Below are 14,783 nucleotides of genomic sequence, written 5' to 3'. Positions count from 1 at the left end.
TCTGGTTTGTTTAAACATTTATAAAAGAAACCAAACCAACTACATCCATAACTATGGAGGAATAAATAGAGCTTTATTCTCTGTATAGAAAATTCGACCATCACCAGAGTGGATCTAGATCTTAAATTCAATGAGATCAAGCTGAAAACAATAGTTAATTATTCAAAATTGTTTCACAAGATTCATGACCACAAACTCCAATGACACAAAGATTGCTTCATACATTTACTAGCTTTTCCACAAACATGTTGTGTAAGTAAATCTGCCAGAAAAAATAAAATTACAACAATCCGTTAATTATGCATTGCCAACAGTTTGAAAACTATATTAACCACAATATACAGCCTCTGATCAAATGTTATATTTTATATGTAGTATGTGAATCTCAAGGATATGGCCTGCGTGTCCTCGTGTGATATATGTCCAGTAGAATAACAGTACACAACTAAATTTTCTGGTTTAAATATCCGAGGAAAATATTTTTCAGCTCAGACACTCATAAATAGCAAGGGTTTATCCATGCAAACCGCATGTGAAATGCTCACATGCATAACTGTTTCAGTGAGAATGCTTCGTGGAAGGTTACAACAGTGGAGCTGCTGCCGATTGTTTTGGTGGCGGATTTCCTCCAGCGAGCAGGACATAGCAGTAGAAGCAAACCATAGCGGCACTGTAAAATCATGTCCAAGAAATATGGTATCTATACATGGGGTAGGATTCATGGAGACCCATTGAATTTAAACAAATCATAGTAAAAAGGAAAGTACCTCAATAAACCATAAATACTCCAAGGGAGGAGCTTCTTTGTCTGCCTCAATAGGAAACGACTTTGTTAGAAAACAGAAATAGGTATGTACACCGATAACAATTAAGACATATCACTACTTACCAAGTTGTACTCCAGAAAGTACTTCCAAGTCAGTGCAAGAGCAACAGCTGCAACACCAGCAGCAGAATAGTTAATCAACACAGTATAACATACCTAAGATGGCAATTGATCTACTTCTTGCCTCATAAAATCTACAAAGTCTAGCCCGACATAGAGAAAAAACAAAAATTTTCAAGTCGACTGCATCTAACTTGGGAAAGTGGAAGTTATGTGCCTCTTACTATATTATATCTAAGAATATATCTCTTTCATATATTCTCTACTATAATTGGACTAGTATGAACCGCATTACAGACAAATTAGCTTCCTTTCCTGAAAATGTTTCTCTTGAGTAAAGCCACTAAAAAAGAAAACCCTCAAGGACTTATCAATTCAAGTAAACACAATTTAAACAAACTAGTATTGAAAACCATCAATTCTACTATGAAATATCCAAACTACCTGCTTGCACCAATATGAATGGTAAGCTGGATGCTCCCCTCCTCCAAACCTTCAGGCTAAGTACACCAAGAGCCATAATAACCACCCCAGGTGCAACTCCTAAAACAAGACTTGCTGGACTTCTCCAGAAAAGAAATCCAATTACCCCCACAGAAAATACAAACCCACCTGCGGAAAGAGTAAAACATATGAGAACTATTATCACAGCAGAACCTTCAGGCAAGTATCTGATTCAGTTGAGTCCATGAGAAAGCAAATGAATCACAATCATCTAAATGGATAGCAATGAATAATTCAAGGAGAAAGCAAAATGAATAGCAATGAAATGATTATCAACAGCAGGAGATGATCCTATATGTTCAATAAGGAAATTTTGAAAGCAGTTTCCAATTATCATTTTCACATGTTAGCATGTTGACCTCAAGAATTATAGATATTACACGGAAACGATAAAATCCAACCGAAAGAGTGTTCTACATGCAATTCATGGTCTCAGCGTCTAAGCATTTTTTTTCGCCTTTTTTTTTTTTCTATTTTCCAAAATTTCATGAACATGCCAGACAAAGTAAAATTTTAAGTAGCATAGTAAGAGATTTGTAGTTCCAATTGGAAAGTCGTTGATGTTCTCACTGATCGAACCTACTGTGTCATCAACTAATTTTAAGAGATGTGATTCCTACCACATAACATAACAAGGAAATACGGAATGAATCATCATCATCTGAAAACTGTATTATATTTGTGCACATTTGATAGGAGAAAAGCAAATAAAACAACTTGAATCATCAAATTAAAATACCCTGCATGCTTGCCAAACAAATTGAGCATCAGGGAAGAAACCAAGAAAAGAAACGGGGGCGGTGTGGGGGGGCATGGGAGAGAGAAAGAGAAAAACTCTAGAGGATAACAAGCACTCAAGCAGTCGCCAAAAATCCGGAAAAAATATAAAGATCATCTTTTAGTGTGATTTGCAACACATACCAAATGGGATGCCTAAGCAAAAATCGTGGATTTTTGCACACTTCTTTGGTGGAAGAGCCACCTCTTTATCCATCTTTGTGTTTTCATCAACTGGCTCCACAGTTAAATTAGACTCCATGGGCTCCTGAGTTTGGTCATCTGTGTACCTTATAGCAGTATTAGCTACAAAACCAGGAGCTCTCATACTATTTCCCTTTACAGACATTGAAATTGATGGCTGCAATAAAAAAGCACATAAATAACAAATTAGGACTCAATAAGACACCACTGGTATATTTCCGTGATGCATGAAGCAAGATACACCTTTTATTGCTTTCCTCTCGAATCCTAATCCCTGTTCAGTGAAAGAAGTGATCGTCGGCATAACTAACATCATCGCATGGGACAAGCAAAAGTTGATTAAACGCATTCCCCAAACACAATCTCAGACATCATACCCAGTGCTTGACGAGGATGATGTAATAAAGGATACGTAGATGACGTATGTTCCTAACTATTTAGAGTAAACTACATAAAAATAAAAAATAAAGGCTATATTCCTTACTGTTAGAGGAAACATCTTCATCTCAATGACTATAGAATTACTCTTAGCATGCTTTTTATGCCATTGTCTCTTTGTGTAGTCGTTAAACTCTAATACTACACAAACTAGCTATTTGCATATCTAAGAGGCCAAACACCACATAACCAAGGAAATCACCTTCAAGTCGATCTTTTTTAATTGTATTGAATCAGTGAGACACAAAAGGACATCATCATTATGTATGCTAGTAGGTGAGTAAAAGCATTCGTTTCACTGAAACACATAGCGCATTGTCCTGGAATAATCCACAATTAGGGTTTATGAAAGAAACCGTATGATATATGCACCGTGATTAGCATATGGATCTCATTTTCAAGACAAATGCCTCTTTAAATTGTTCCTCACCCCTTTGATGCCCCCACTAAAACCCCGAAGCTATTAGTTTTAGGGTTTCGATGACGCCATTTTCGTTGCCGGTCAAAAATTTTTAAAAAAAAATCAAAATTGAAGTAAAAACTGAAACAAAAAAGATCACGCAGCAAGGATAGTATCAAACTGTAACAAATCGGTGCGAAACCTTTGAGGCGACAAAGATCGGGTTCTTAATGACAAGGCCGCAAGAGAACGTCCCCCCGAACCCCGCAGAGATGTGGGACGAAACCCTAGACGACAAGGGCGAGAAGCGATCGCCATTAGAGGGCACGATGCTCCTCCTCGGCGCCACCACGGATCCGTACAACTGCGTCGTCGCCATGAACGGATCAATCTGGGAAATCTCGAGATGCCGATCTATTAATTTCGAAGAAACTATGCTCTGTTTTTTCCTTTTGATTTTTTTTTGTTTTTTTTTTTGGGTCAATTGCGAGGAGAGAGAGAGAGAGAGAGAGAGAGCGAGAGAGAGGAGGGAAGGAGAAGAAAGCACGCTGGAAGACCGGGAGACCGTTCCGGCTGTCCAAATTAAAAATTCAAAACAAATCAAATTAGATTTATATTAATGTAATCTTTAATAGCAAAATTAAAAGGTTTAAATTAGAAAAATTTATTTGGATTCATTATTATGTTCAGGTTCATATTATGAACAAATTTTAAATCTCTTTTTAAGAAATAAGCAATTACTGTTTCTAAGTATAAGCAATTCATTCAAAGATAGATTTAGAAATATTTATATATTCCTGACTCTTTGACTATGCCAATATAAGATTAAATTTTAAAATTTCAGCTGCGAAGAATCAAATAAGCAATATAAATGATAATTTAGAGTAAGCGTATATACACATTCACACCAAAAAAAAAAAGAGAAAGAGGTTTTCTTATGGCTTGTACTTAAGAAGCGCATATTTACAATAAACACTCTGATAAAAAGAGGATGGTTGGAAAATTAGACTTGTGTTTCCAATACAGTTAAAATTGAGATAATAACCATTCACTTTTTCATAGATTGTATATATTGTCGGTTCATACTAGTATAGTCTTATATGACAATTTTGATATAATAAGTGTGACAGATTTCAAAGCCTCATAAGAATGGACAAGTATGACGGACCTGCTCAATCCGCTGCATAGAGACTGAGTATTTCAACAGCAAGCTGGTGGCTAATCTGGTGAAAAAGGAATAATGTGATTTATAGGCAAAACAATTAGATCCAATGTTCATCATTGAAAAAATTAGGAGAGCTCTGGTGTAGTGGTGTGACTGTATATTCAATTGGTGCGTGTTTAGAGTTCGAGTTTTTGTTTTAGATTTTTTTTATTTCATCTTTTTTCTGTCCTTACGCTCTATTTTTATTATTTTTGTATCACTTCCTTTGCAATCCTTTTCGAGATCTATTTGTCTTATTTATTTCGCCAAGTTTATTTTCGTAGTGAATGAAATGAGAACGTGCTACTTTCTAACTCTTAAAACAGTGAGAACATCTGAATGATACAAAGAAGATAAAGATAGCCTAAATGCATCTCCATTTATCCATTTGAGGGAATTAAATACGATCACTATCGTAGCCTTCTCGAAGAGCCAAATTAGCTACAACCAACCTATGCGCTCAACGAATCAACCATTAAATTAAGGCTTAATTACAGAAAACCCCCTTATAATAATCCGATTTTTCACTTTCCCTCCCTGACATTTAAAAACCTACATTTTGCCCCCCTGTAAAATAAAAAGTCTGCACTTCACCCCCTACCGTTAGGGTTCCGTTAGGGATCCGTTAAAAAAAATATTTTTATGCCGAAAATACCCCTCCGCCATCTCCTTGTTGCTTCGCCTCCCTCCGGCTCGCCACCTCGCCGCCGCCTCGCCGCCTCGCCGTCCTCCACTGCCTCGCCCTCACCCACATCCCCTTCGCCATCCTTCGCCGCCTCGCCTTCACCCTCTTTGCCCTTCTTTTACTGTCGTCTATCTCGATTTTCTCCTACTGTCGCCGAAATCGAGGACGGCAAGGGTGTAGGAGAAGAAGGGGAGCATGTGGAGAAGGAAATGGAGAGAAATCGTGGTCGATTGAGGTAGGAATCGCGGCCGAACGAAGGGGCGGCTGGAGAAGATGGGAAAGAAGACGACAATGGCGAGGGGCAAAATGGTCATTTTACACACCGTAACCCTCCTGTGAACATTTTTCATTTTACAGGGAGGCAAAGTGTAGGTTTTTAAATGTCAGGAGGGGAAAGTAAAAAAGCAGATTATTACAGAGGATTTTTCTGTAATTTAGCCTTAAATTAATGATTATTGGAGCCTATCAAATATGGCCACCCATGTGGGGTTGAGATTGACCATGCAATTGACGTGCACTTCTGGTGCCAACCAACAAAGCATCCACATTTGCACAATATATTCTCCACTAATAATGTCCTAATTTACTTGTAAGTTTGCCATTGAGAATGAAGAATCTCTTCAAAAAGGCCTCTCTTTTTTTTCTTTTTTTTTTTTTTTTCATGTGATGTAAAGTTGGAACATATGAACTTTCTAACTGTTATACAGTAAAAGCTTTTAGAGAGATTATTATAGTAAAAATTTAAAAAAAAAACTAACTTTTTATTTCTTGTGAAACATAAAGAGCCAATACCATTTTTGCATTAGCTTATCACGAGAGATTAATAATTCTAATTTTAATCATACATCCAATAAGAAACGGGGCCTAAATTTATAGTTTAAACTTTGGACAATTGATTGTGCCCGATTTTATTAATAGGCTAAATTACACACTTTTTCTCTCTGATTTTTAAAATTTTATATTTTGCAATCTTAAAATTTCAGAAAAATTTTCAAAGAAATACGACGTTAATAGAAAGGGCAAAATAATTAATTTATTCTTACTTCTTTTATAAAAAAATTATTTTTTAATTTATTTTTGTTGTTTTTAAACATATTTTTAGTATAAATTATAAAAAATTAACAAAATAATGATGGAACCATGACGACGGGACCTAAATGTAACAACTTGAGATATTGAGAATGTAAATACCGAATTTTGAAAGTTAGGAAGAGAAAGTAAAAAAATTGGTTTATAACTATGCATAAGAGGATTTTTAATAAAAATAATTTTAAGATGGATAAATAAATTTATTAAATAACTTTAAAAATATTAGTTTTACGAAAAAAAAATATTATTATTATTTTTTATTATTATTTTGTACCTATTTGTAATGCGCAAGTGGGCCCGACCATGTTTAAGATTCACATTAGTAGGTCTAGTTCGTTCAAAGCCGCACCGAGGAGGAAACGAGCTTCTGTAATAGCTGGAAATAGTTAGTTTTTTTTTTTTTTTTTTTNGAAGAGCCACCTCTTTATCCATCTTTGTGTTTTCATCAACTGGCTCCACAGTTAAATTAGACTCCATGGGCTCCTGAGTTTGGTCATCTGTGTACCTTATAGCAGTATTAGCTACAAAACCAGGAGCTCTCATACTATTTCCCTTTACAGACATTGAAATTGATGGCTGCAATAAAAAAGCACATAAATAACAAATTAGGACTCAATAAGACACCACTGGTATATTTCCGTGATGCATGAAGCAAGATACACCTTTTATTGCTTTCCTCTCGAATCCTAATCCCTGTTCAGTGAAAGAAGTGATCGTCGGCATAACTAACATCATCGCATGGGACAAGCAAAAGTTGATTAAACGCATTCCCCAAACACAATCTCAGACATCATACCCAGTGCTTGACGAGGATGATGTAATAAAGGATACGTAGATGACGTATGTTCCTAACTATTTAGAGTAAACTACATAAAAATCAAAAATAAAGGCTATATTCCTTACTGTTAGAGGAAACATCTTCATCACAATGACTATAGAATTACTCTTAGCATGCTTTTTATGCCATTGTCTCTTTGTATAGTCGTTAAACTCTAATACTACACAAACTAGCTATTTGCATATCTAAGAGGCCAAACACCACATAACCAAGGAAATCACCTTCAAATCGATCTTTTTCAATTGCATTGAATCAGTGAGACGCAAAAGGACATCATCATTATGCATGCTAGCAGTAGTAGGTGAGTAGAAGCATTTGTTTCACTGAAACACATAGCGCATTGTCCTGGAATAATCCACAATTAGGGTTTATGAAAGAAACCGTATGATATATATGCACCGTGATTAAGATATGGATCTCATTTTCAAGACGAATGCCTCTTTAAATTGTTCCTCACCCCTTTGATGGCCCGACTAAGACCCTGAAGCTATTAGTTTTAGGGTTTCGACGACGCCATTTTCGTGGCCAGTCAAAATTAAAAAAAAAAAAACAAAATTAAAGTAAAAACTGAAGCAAACAAGATCAAGCAGCATGGATAGTATCAAACTGTAACAAATCGGTGCGAAACCTTTGAGGCGACAAAGATCGGGTTCTTAATGACGAGGCCGAGAGAGAACGTCCCCCCGAACCCCGCAGAGATGTGGGACGAAACCCTAGACGACAAGGGCGAGAAGCGAACGCCATTACAAGGCACGATGCTCCTCCTCGGCGCCACCACCGATCCGTACAACTGCGTCGTCGCCATGAACGGATCAATCTGGGAAATCTCGAGATGCCGATCTATTAATTTCGAAGAAACTATGCTCTGTTTTTTCCCTTTGTTTTGGTTTTTTTTGGGTCAATTGCGAGGAGAGAGAGAGAGAGAGAGAGAGAGAGAGAGAGGGGGGAGGGGAAGGAGAAGAAAGCACGTTGGAAGACCGGGAGACCGTTCCGGCTCTCTAAATTAAAAATTCAAAACATATCAAATTAGATTTGTATTAATGTAATCTTTAATAGCAAAAGTAAAAGTTTTAAATTAGAAAATTTATTTGGATTTATTATTATGTTCGGATTCATATTATGAACAAATTTTAAATCTCTTTTTAAGAAATAAGCAATTACTGTTTCTAAGTATAAGCAATTCATTCAAAGATAGATTTAGAAATATTTATATATTCCTGACTCTTTGACAATGCCAATTTAAAGATTAAAATTTAAAATTTCGGCCGAGAAGAATCAAATAAGCAATATAAATGATAATTTAGAGTACGCGTATATGCGCATTTACACAAAAAAAAAAGAGAGAACGAGGTTTTCTTATGGCTTGCACTTAAAAAGCGCATACTTACAATAGACACTCTGATAAAAAAAAGGATGGTTGGAAAACTAGACTTGTGTTTTTAATAGAGTTAAAATTGAGATAATAACCATTCACTTTTTCATAGATTGTACGTATATATTGTCGGTTCATACTTGTATTATTCCTGATGGTAGTTTTGATATAACGAGTGTGACGGATTTCAAAGTCTCATAAGAATGGACAAGTATGATGGACCTGCTCAATCCGCTGCATAGAGACTGAGCATTTTAACAGCAAGCCGGTGGCTAATCCGGTGAAAAAGGAATAATGTGATTTATAGACAAAACAAATTAGATCCAATGTTTTTTTTTGAGAGAAAGGTAGCGCGCTACCCGTTTCATTCAGAAAGTAAGTGAATTAAGCTACATGGGTGAGGCAACAAGGTCTCGACGAGGGACGGACGAAAAAAAAAAAAAAAAAAAAGTTCGATCGATCACTTCTTTGGACTAAGTTTCCACCACAGGTCCGTCAACTGCTTAATCTTATAAATACAGGCTATTGGGTTGTTCTTGGTCGCCGTGAAGATCGCTCTGTTCCTAGAATCCCAAGAGACCCACCAGCAGGCTATCAGGCCTATGAGACTGGTTGAGGTCGATTGTGATCTCGTACATCCTGCCCATCTATCCCACACTTGACGCACTTCCTCTCCCAGATCTCCTAGCTGAATATTCTCCTGGGTCGTCGCCATTAGGAATCTGGTAACTACGCATTGTGTGAATAGGTGGTCGGCTGTTTCCTCTTCCAGTCCACACAGCATGCATTTCGTGTTGCCGACCCATCCCCTCTTAACCAAATTGTCAGCAGTAAGCACTCTCTTCTTAAGGACAAGCCAACAGAACACTTTCACTTTTAAAGGCAGGCGTAAAGACCAGATCTTGCTCGAACGGGCATCCCTCATGCCTCCGTCGCCCAAAGTTGAATAAGTTGACTTCACCGTAAAACATCCGTCGGTGCTCCAACGCCAATGTACACTGTCCTGCCCCTGACTAATTGAAACATTGGAAATTCTGCCCTTAAGAGCAGTAATGTCAGGGCAAACACTAGGATTAACAGAAGTGTCACCACCAAGAATCGTTTCCCAGCACCAACCGTTGCTATTCAACCCGTCACAGATTTTCAGGTTTTTACCAGGTGATAAGTGAAACAATTCAGGGAACGACGAACGTAGCGTTGTTTCCCCACACCAACGGTCCTCCCAAAAGTCGATGTGTCGTCCGTTACCCAGCTTATAAAAAGCTCCCCATTTAAAAATTTCCTTCATACTTAGTACACCCTTCCACCAATACGAAGGTGGTCTAAACGATCGTCCCTCCTTCAACGGTCTTCTTCTACGATAGAACAATTCGTGGATAAGATTATTCCACTGTAACAGGGGAGCAGTTAGAAATTTCCACCACCACTTAACAAGTAGGGCTTGGTTCATCGTAGTAATGTCGAGAATGCCTAGTCCGCTTTCCTTCTTGTTACGGCAAACATTCTGCCATGAAACCAGACATCTTATTCCTGGGTTAGACAACTGTCCTGTCCAGAAAAAATCTCTGCGTACAGTCTCTATACGCTTGATTACCCATTTAGGGGTCGTAAAGACCGAGAGATAGTATAGGGGTAGATTGGAGAGTACTGCTTTTACAAGGATAAGTCTACCCCCGCTTGAAAGAAGTTTACCCTGCCACCCGTCGATTCTACTTTGAATTTTACAGATGATCCCCCTCTAGTCCTCCTTGGAAGGTGGTTTGATCGACAAGGGCAACCCCAGATACTTAGTGGGTAGAGTACCCACTCTACATCCGAGTAAATGCGCAATCCAACTGTCCTTTCCCTGTGTGTGACCAGTATAGTAGACTTCCGATTTCTCTCTATTAATTCTCAATCCAGATGCCCATTCGAAGAGTTGCCAAATGAATTTTAGGTTTCTCAAACATCTTTTCTTGGCTTTACAGAAGAAGAAGGTATCGTCTGCAAATTGAATGAGGGTAGTTCTGGATGTCTCAGTGGGACCGATGCCTACAATGAGATTGTTACGAATAGCCTCATTCGTCAGTCTGGCAAGACATTCCGCGACTAGTAAGAAAAGAAAAGGGGAGAGCGGATCCCCTTGTCGTATGCCCCTCTTCGTTTTAATCCAATTGGTGACGTCATCGTTAATCAGGACTGCAACCTTGGCGTTGCAGACACATAGTTTGATCCAATTACACCACTTTTCGTCGAAGTCCCACCAGTGTAAACAGCTAAACAGGAAAGGCCAATAAATTCTGTCGTAAGCCTTTTCGAAATCCACCTTTACCCCGACCCCCTCATCCCCCGTCCTACTTGCCCACCCTAAAAGCTCTCTAACGGTTACAAAAGCATCAATGATGTTTCTCCCCTTCAGAAAAGCCGATTGGGAGAGGGATATTATGTTGCTCAAAACCTGTTCCAATCGATTAGCTATAACCTTAGAAATGATCTTCTGAATCCCGTTAAGGAGGCTAATAGGTCTGAAGTCAGCAGCCCGTTTGGCACCTTCCTTCTTAGGAATTAAGCAGATGTAAGTGTAGTCAATGGGGCCGGTGGACAGGCTCCCTTCAAACATCTCGAGAAAAAGGTTCAAAAGGTCGCCTTGGATCGTGTCCCAGAAGGTTTGATAAAAACTCAATGGAAAACCGTCGGGTCCCGGTGCTTTATCCCTCCCCAATTGGAAGACTGCCTGTTTAATTTCGCCTATACTAAAAGGCCCCGAAATTTGAGTCAGGTTGTCGAAATTAACGCGTCTGAGTGTGAAGAGATTGCTCCAATCCCCAACCGAAGTTGGAGCTGATTCGTCCGTCGTGAAAAGCTCATGGAATTTTTGGAATAAGTGTCGCTTCTTATCCCCTTCCGAATAGTATATCCTATCACCCTCTTCCAACGTTTCGATCCTGTTCATTCTCCTTCTACTGTTTGCTACCGCATGAAAAAATTTTGTATTGCTATCTCCTTCTTTTAGCCAGTGTTGCTTCGCTCTGGTCCGCCACACCGCTTCTTCGTCTTTAAGCACCCTAATAAGTTTAGCCTTAAGCTTCTCCCTCTGTATAACTGTATCCTGGGATAAGTCGCCCCTCTCCTCCTCATTATCGATCACTTGGATTTCATCCATTAACTTAGCTTTGTGTTCCTTAATACTATAGAACTCATTAGCGCACCACTCCTTAATCCTATTTCTACAATGCCTCAGTTTTGCAGTGAACGTTAGTAAAGCCGAATTTTTCTTCGCCCCCTCCTGCCACCAGCCAGGCAATTTGGCTACAAAGTCATCATGTTGTAACCAAGCGGCTTCGAACCTAAAAACCTTCCTCGGTCTAGAAGCATCTCTCTCGACCGAAAGGAGAATGGGGTAACGTTAGATCCAATGTTCATCATTGAAAAAATTAAGAGAGCTCTGATGTAGTGGTGTGACTGTATATTCAATTGGTGCGTGTTTAGGTACCGTTTGGTTCAGGTATAAGGAAGAACTAGTTATTACAGAAATAGGTACAAGTATGGGGATAAGAAAAAGTGTTTGGATGAAAATTGAGTTGTTTTTGGAGATAAGAACAATTTTAGATAGTTTTATATAGAAAATAAAGGTATTTGTAGGGATAACCGAGAACTACTATTCTCGAATAAAAAATTAGCATTTGGGTATAAAGGGGGGATAAGGACCTATTCCTATCCCTATTCCCTAACCAAACGCTGCCTTAGAGTTCGAGTTTTTGTTTTAAACTAGTTTTTGACCCGTGCGATGCACGGCTAATATATTAATATAGAATAATAAAAGTTATTATTATGTGATGATAAAAAAATATTTTAATTAATATTATATTTTTTTAACAAATAAAAAAATATACTATCAATCTTAATTATAGTACATATTAGAAAGCCGAATTGATGATAAAAAAATAATATTTAAAAATTATTTTAAAAAATAATATTTAAAAATAATATTTATTTTATATCATATATGTGCCTACTTATTTTTGATTTATATTATATCAGATAGATAATTTTTATATTTCTATTTATATCAGCAAGAAAAACTCAAAGAACGTAAAGTACCGTTATTTAAAATGTAGACATGAGTGTTGTATTATAAAGTTATCAGATTGATAAATACAATATAATTTATTTTTGATATAACTGTCAATCTAGTCATCTATTTATAATAATAAGCAGCTAACTGATTCAAAACATATAAACATTCAAAAAATATATTTATAATTATGAGCACCTACTTGTCATCCTCAAGTAGTATCATAATTTTTTTGTTTCTTTATCGTCCTTGCAGCTTTCTTCCATTCTACTAATTCCAGAAAGCTTCCCAATGACATCTGATAAATTAGAAAAATAAAATGTAAGAATCAATATAATAGATACACATATTAAAAATTAAATTTTAAAAATTAAATATTTGATGCATGTAACAATTCTTACCTACTAAATATTTGTCATCAGCGACATTAGCAAGTATTTCATCAAAAGGGGTAAATATAAATCCATACTTTAATATTGTCAAAATATCTTCCATCTCACGTAAAACCATAGAATATTGAAAATTAATTTTGTAAGGAGGTATAGTGGTCCTGTAGGAGCCGCTGCTCTACCACACTCTCTGGTTGATCACATAAACTTTTCCTTCTGTAAAAAGTTCTTTAAATTTGTTCAAGAAAGCTTTTCCTACCGTTGCATGTATCCTATCTTCCTAAAACAGAAAATAAACAAATTATATAGTATCTTTTAGTAAAAATAAAGCAAACGTATGTTCAATTTGAAAATAAAAGTCGTATCTTACATTTTGATCAGAAAGAACTAACTCTAAGCTATTCAATACCTCTGGACGATGAAATTCAGGCATAGTATACAGACAAATCACTCTGACTTTGATCTTCCATTTGTCTCCAAGATGAGTGATGTCACGTATAGAATCATACCCAAGTGCCATATCTTGAGAACAATAAGACATCTAAGGAAAAAATTAATACTTGCTTCATATTTAAATAATAAAATGAAAGTAATATATTCTATTTTAAAGCATCAACATTTAACAACTAAGAAAATTACAATAGTGATAATAGGGAAAAAAAAATTACGAAATGAAAATTACAGAAGTAGTGATAATAGGGAAGTGACATGCAATATCTATATCTATACTACTTATAAAAGCGTGAGTTTTAAATTTTATCCTCTTTCCAAAAATGCCTCTATCATTTTTTACTAATATTTTAATGTCCAGTAATTTTCAACCAATAATTTTCAACCAATCATTTCAAATAATTAACTAAGTAATAATTTATTCCCAAATAAAGATAAATATTTTACTTCTCACGCATAATATCCGCACCCGCCAATTCTTTCGCAATATAATATCCCCTCAAATATCTCAACATAATTATAGGTGACTTTAAAATAAAATTCCCTTTATTATAGATGATTTTTAATAAAATCCGTAAATTTCTCAAATATCTCAACAAATTTATAGATGACTTTGATAATTATATGTGACTTTGAAATAAAATCTCCTTCATTATAGGTAATTTTTAATAGCATTATAAAAAATATTAATTAAATAAAAGTATATGTATTTGAATTTAATAAATATAGTAAAAATCTATATTTGAGCTTGACACGTGGCAATCATATAAAAAGCCACGTGTCAGCTTCTTACATAGAGTTTATAAAGGGTTCTATTTTAGTATATAGTAATAAATAGATTTTTTTTTTATGTTGTCTTTTTTTTTTTCATCTTTTTCTGCCCTTATGCTCTATTTTTATATTTGTATTACTTCCTTTGCAATCCTTTTATCTTATTTATTTTGCCAAATTTATTTTCGTAATAAATAAAACGAGTAACGTGCTATTTTCTAACTCTTAAAATAATGAGAACATTTGAATGATACAAAGAAGATAAAGATAGCCTAAATGCATCTCCATTTATCCATTTGAGGGAATGAAATACGATCACTATCATAGCCAAATTAGCTACAACCAACCTATGCGCTCAACGAATCAACCATTAAATTAATGATTATTGGAGCCAATCAAATATGGCCACCCATGTGGGGTTGAGATTGACCATGCAATTGACGTGCACTTCTGGTGCCAACCAACAAAGCATCCACATTTGCACAATATATTCTCCACTAATAATGTCGTAATTTACTTGTAAGTTTGCCATTGAGAATGAAGAATCTCTTCAAAAAGGCCTCTCTTTTTTTTCCTTTTTTTTTTTTTTTCATGTGATGTAAAGTTGGAACATATGAACTTTCTAACTGTTATACAGTAAAAGCTTTTAGAGAGATTATTATAGTAAAAATTTAAAAAAAAAACTAACTTTTTATTTCTTGTGAAACATAAAGAGCCAATAC

General features: G+C 36.1%; 1 protein-coding gene across 4 annotated transcripts; it reads right to left on the bottom strand.

The window, feature by feature from the left end:
* On the bottom strand, positions 202-7,967 carry LOC109711170 (protein FATTY ACID EXPORT 1, chloroplastic-like). Of its 4 annotated transcripts, none has more exons than XM_020234091.1 (7): positions 7,633-7,967; positions 6,608-6,763; positions 2,312-2,372; positions 1,331-1,498; positions 890-936; positions 768-808; positions 202-670 (listed from the first exon to the last, which is right to left on the bottom strand). In XM_020234091.1, exons 1-7 carry the CDS (start codon positions 7,828-7,830, stop codon positions 583-585), a joined length of 759 nt encoding a protein of 252 aa, XP_020089680.1. In that variant the 5' UTR covers positions 7,831-7,967; the 3' UTR covers positions 202-582. The 4 variants fall into 4 exon arrangements, with proteins under 4 accessions (XP_020089680.1, XP_020089682.1, XP_020089679.1 ...); XM_020234093.1 differs by having other exon boundaries at positions 7,654-7,966; XM_020234090.1 differs by lacking the exons at positions 6,608-6,763; positions 7,633-7,967 and adding an exon at positions 3,391-3,777 and having other exon boundaries at positions 2,312-2,528.

Source organism: Ananas comosus, linkage group 6, assembly GCF_001540865.1.
Source record: "Ananas comosus cultivar F153 linkage group 6, ASM154086v1, whole genome shotgun sequence".
Classification (NCBI taxonomy): domain Eukaryota; kingdom Viridiplantae; phylum Streptophyta; class Magnoliopsida; order Poales; family Bromeliaceae; genus Ananas; species Ananas comosus.
The sequence above is the reverse complement of the archived record's forward strand: the minus strand, read 5'-3'. Positions and strand labels throughout refer to the sequence as shown.

What these genes read in the sequence shown, in the direction of transcription:
- LOC109711170 (XM_020234091.1), bottom strand. Translation starts at nt 7,830, where the DNA reads ATGGCGACGACGCAGTTGTACGGATCGGTGGTGGCGCCGAGGAGGAGC. An exon ending in TTGCTTAGGCATCCCATTTG is followed by an intron (nt 1,499 to 2,311) that starts GTATGTGTTGCA and finishes CTCTTTCCGCAG; the next exon opens with GTGGGTTTGTATTTTCTGTG. An exon ending in ACTTTCTGGAGTACAACTTG is followed by an intron (nt 809 to 889) that starts GTAAGTAGTGAT and finishes CTATTGAGGCAG; the next exon opens with ACAAAGAAGCTCCTCCCTTG.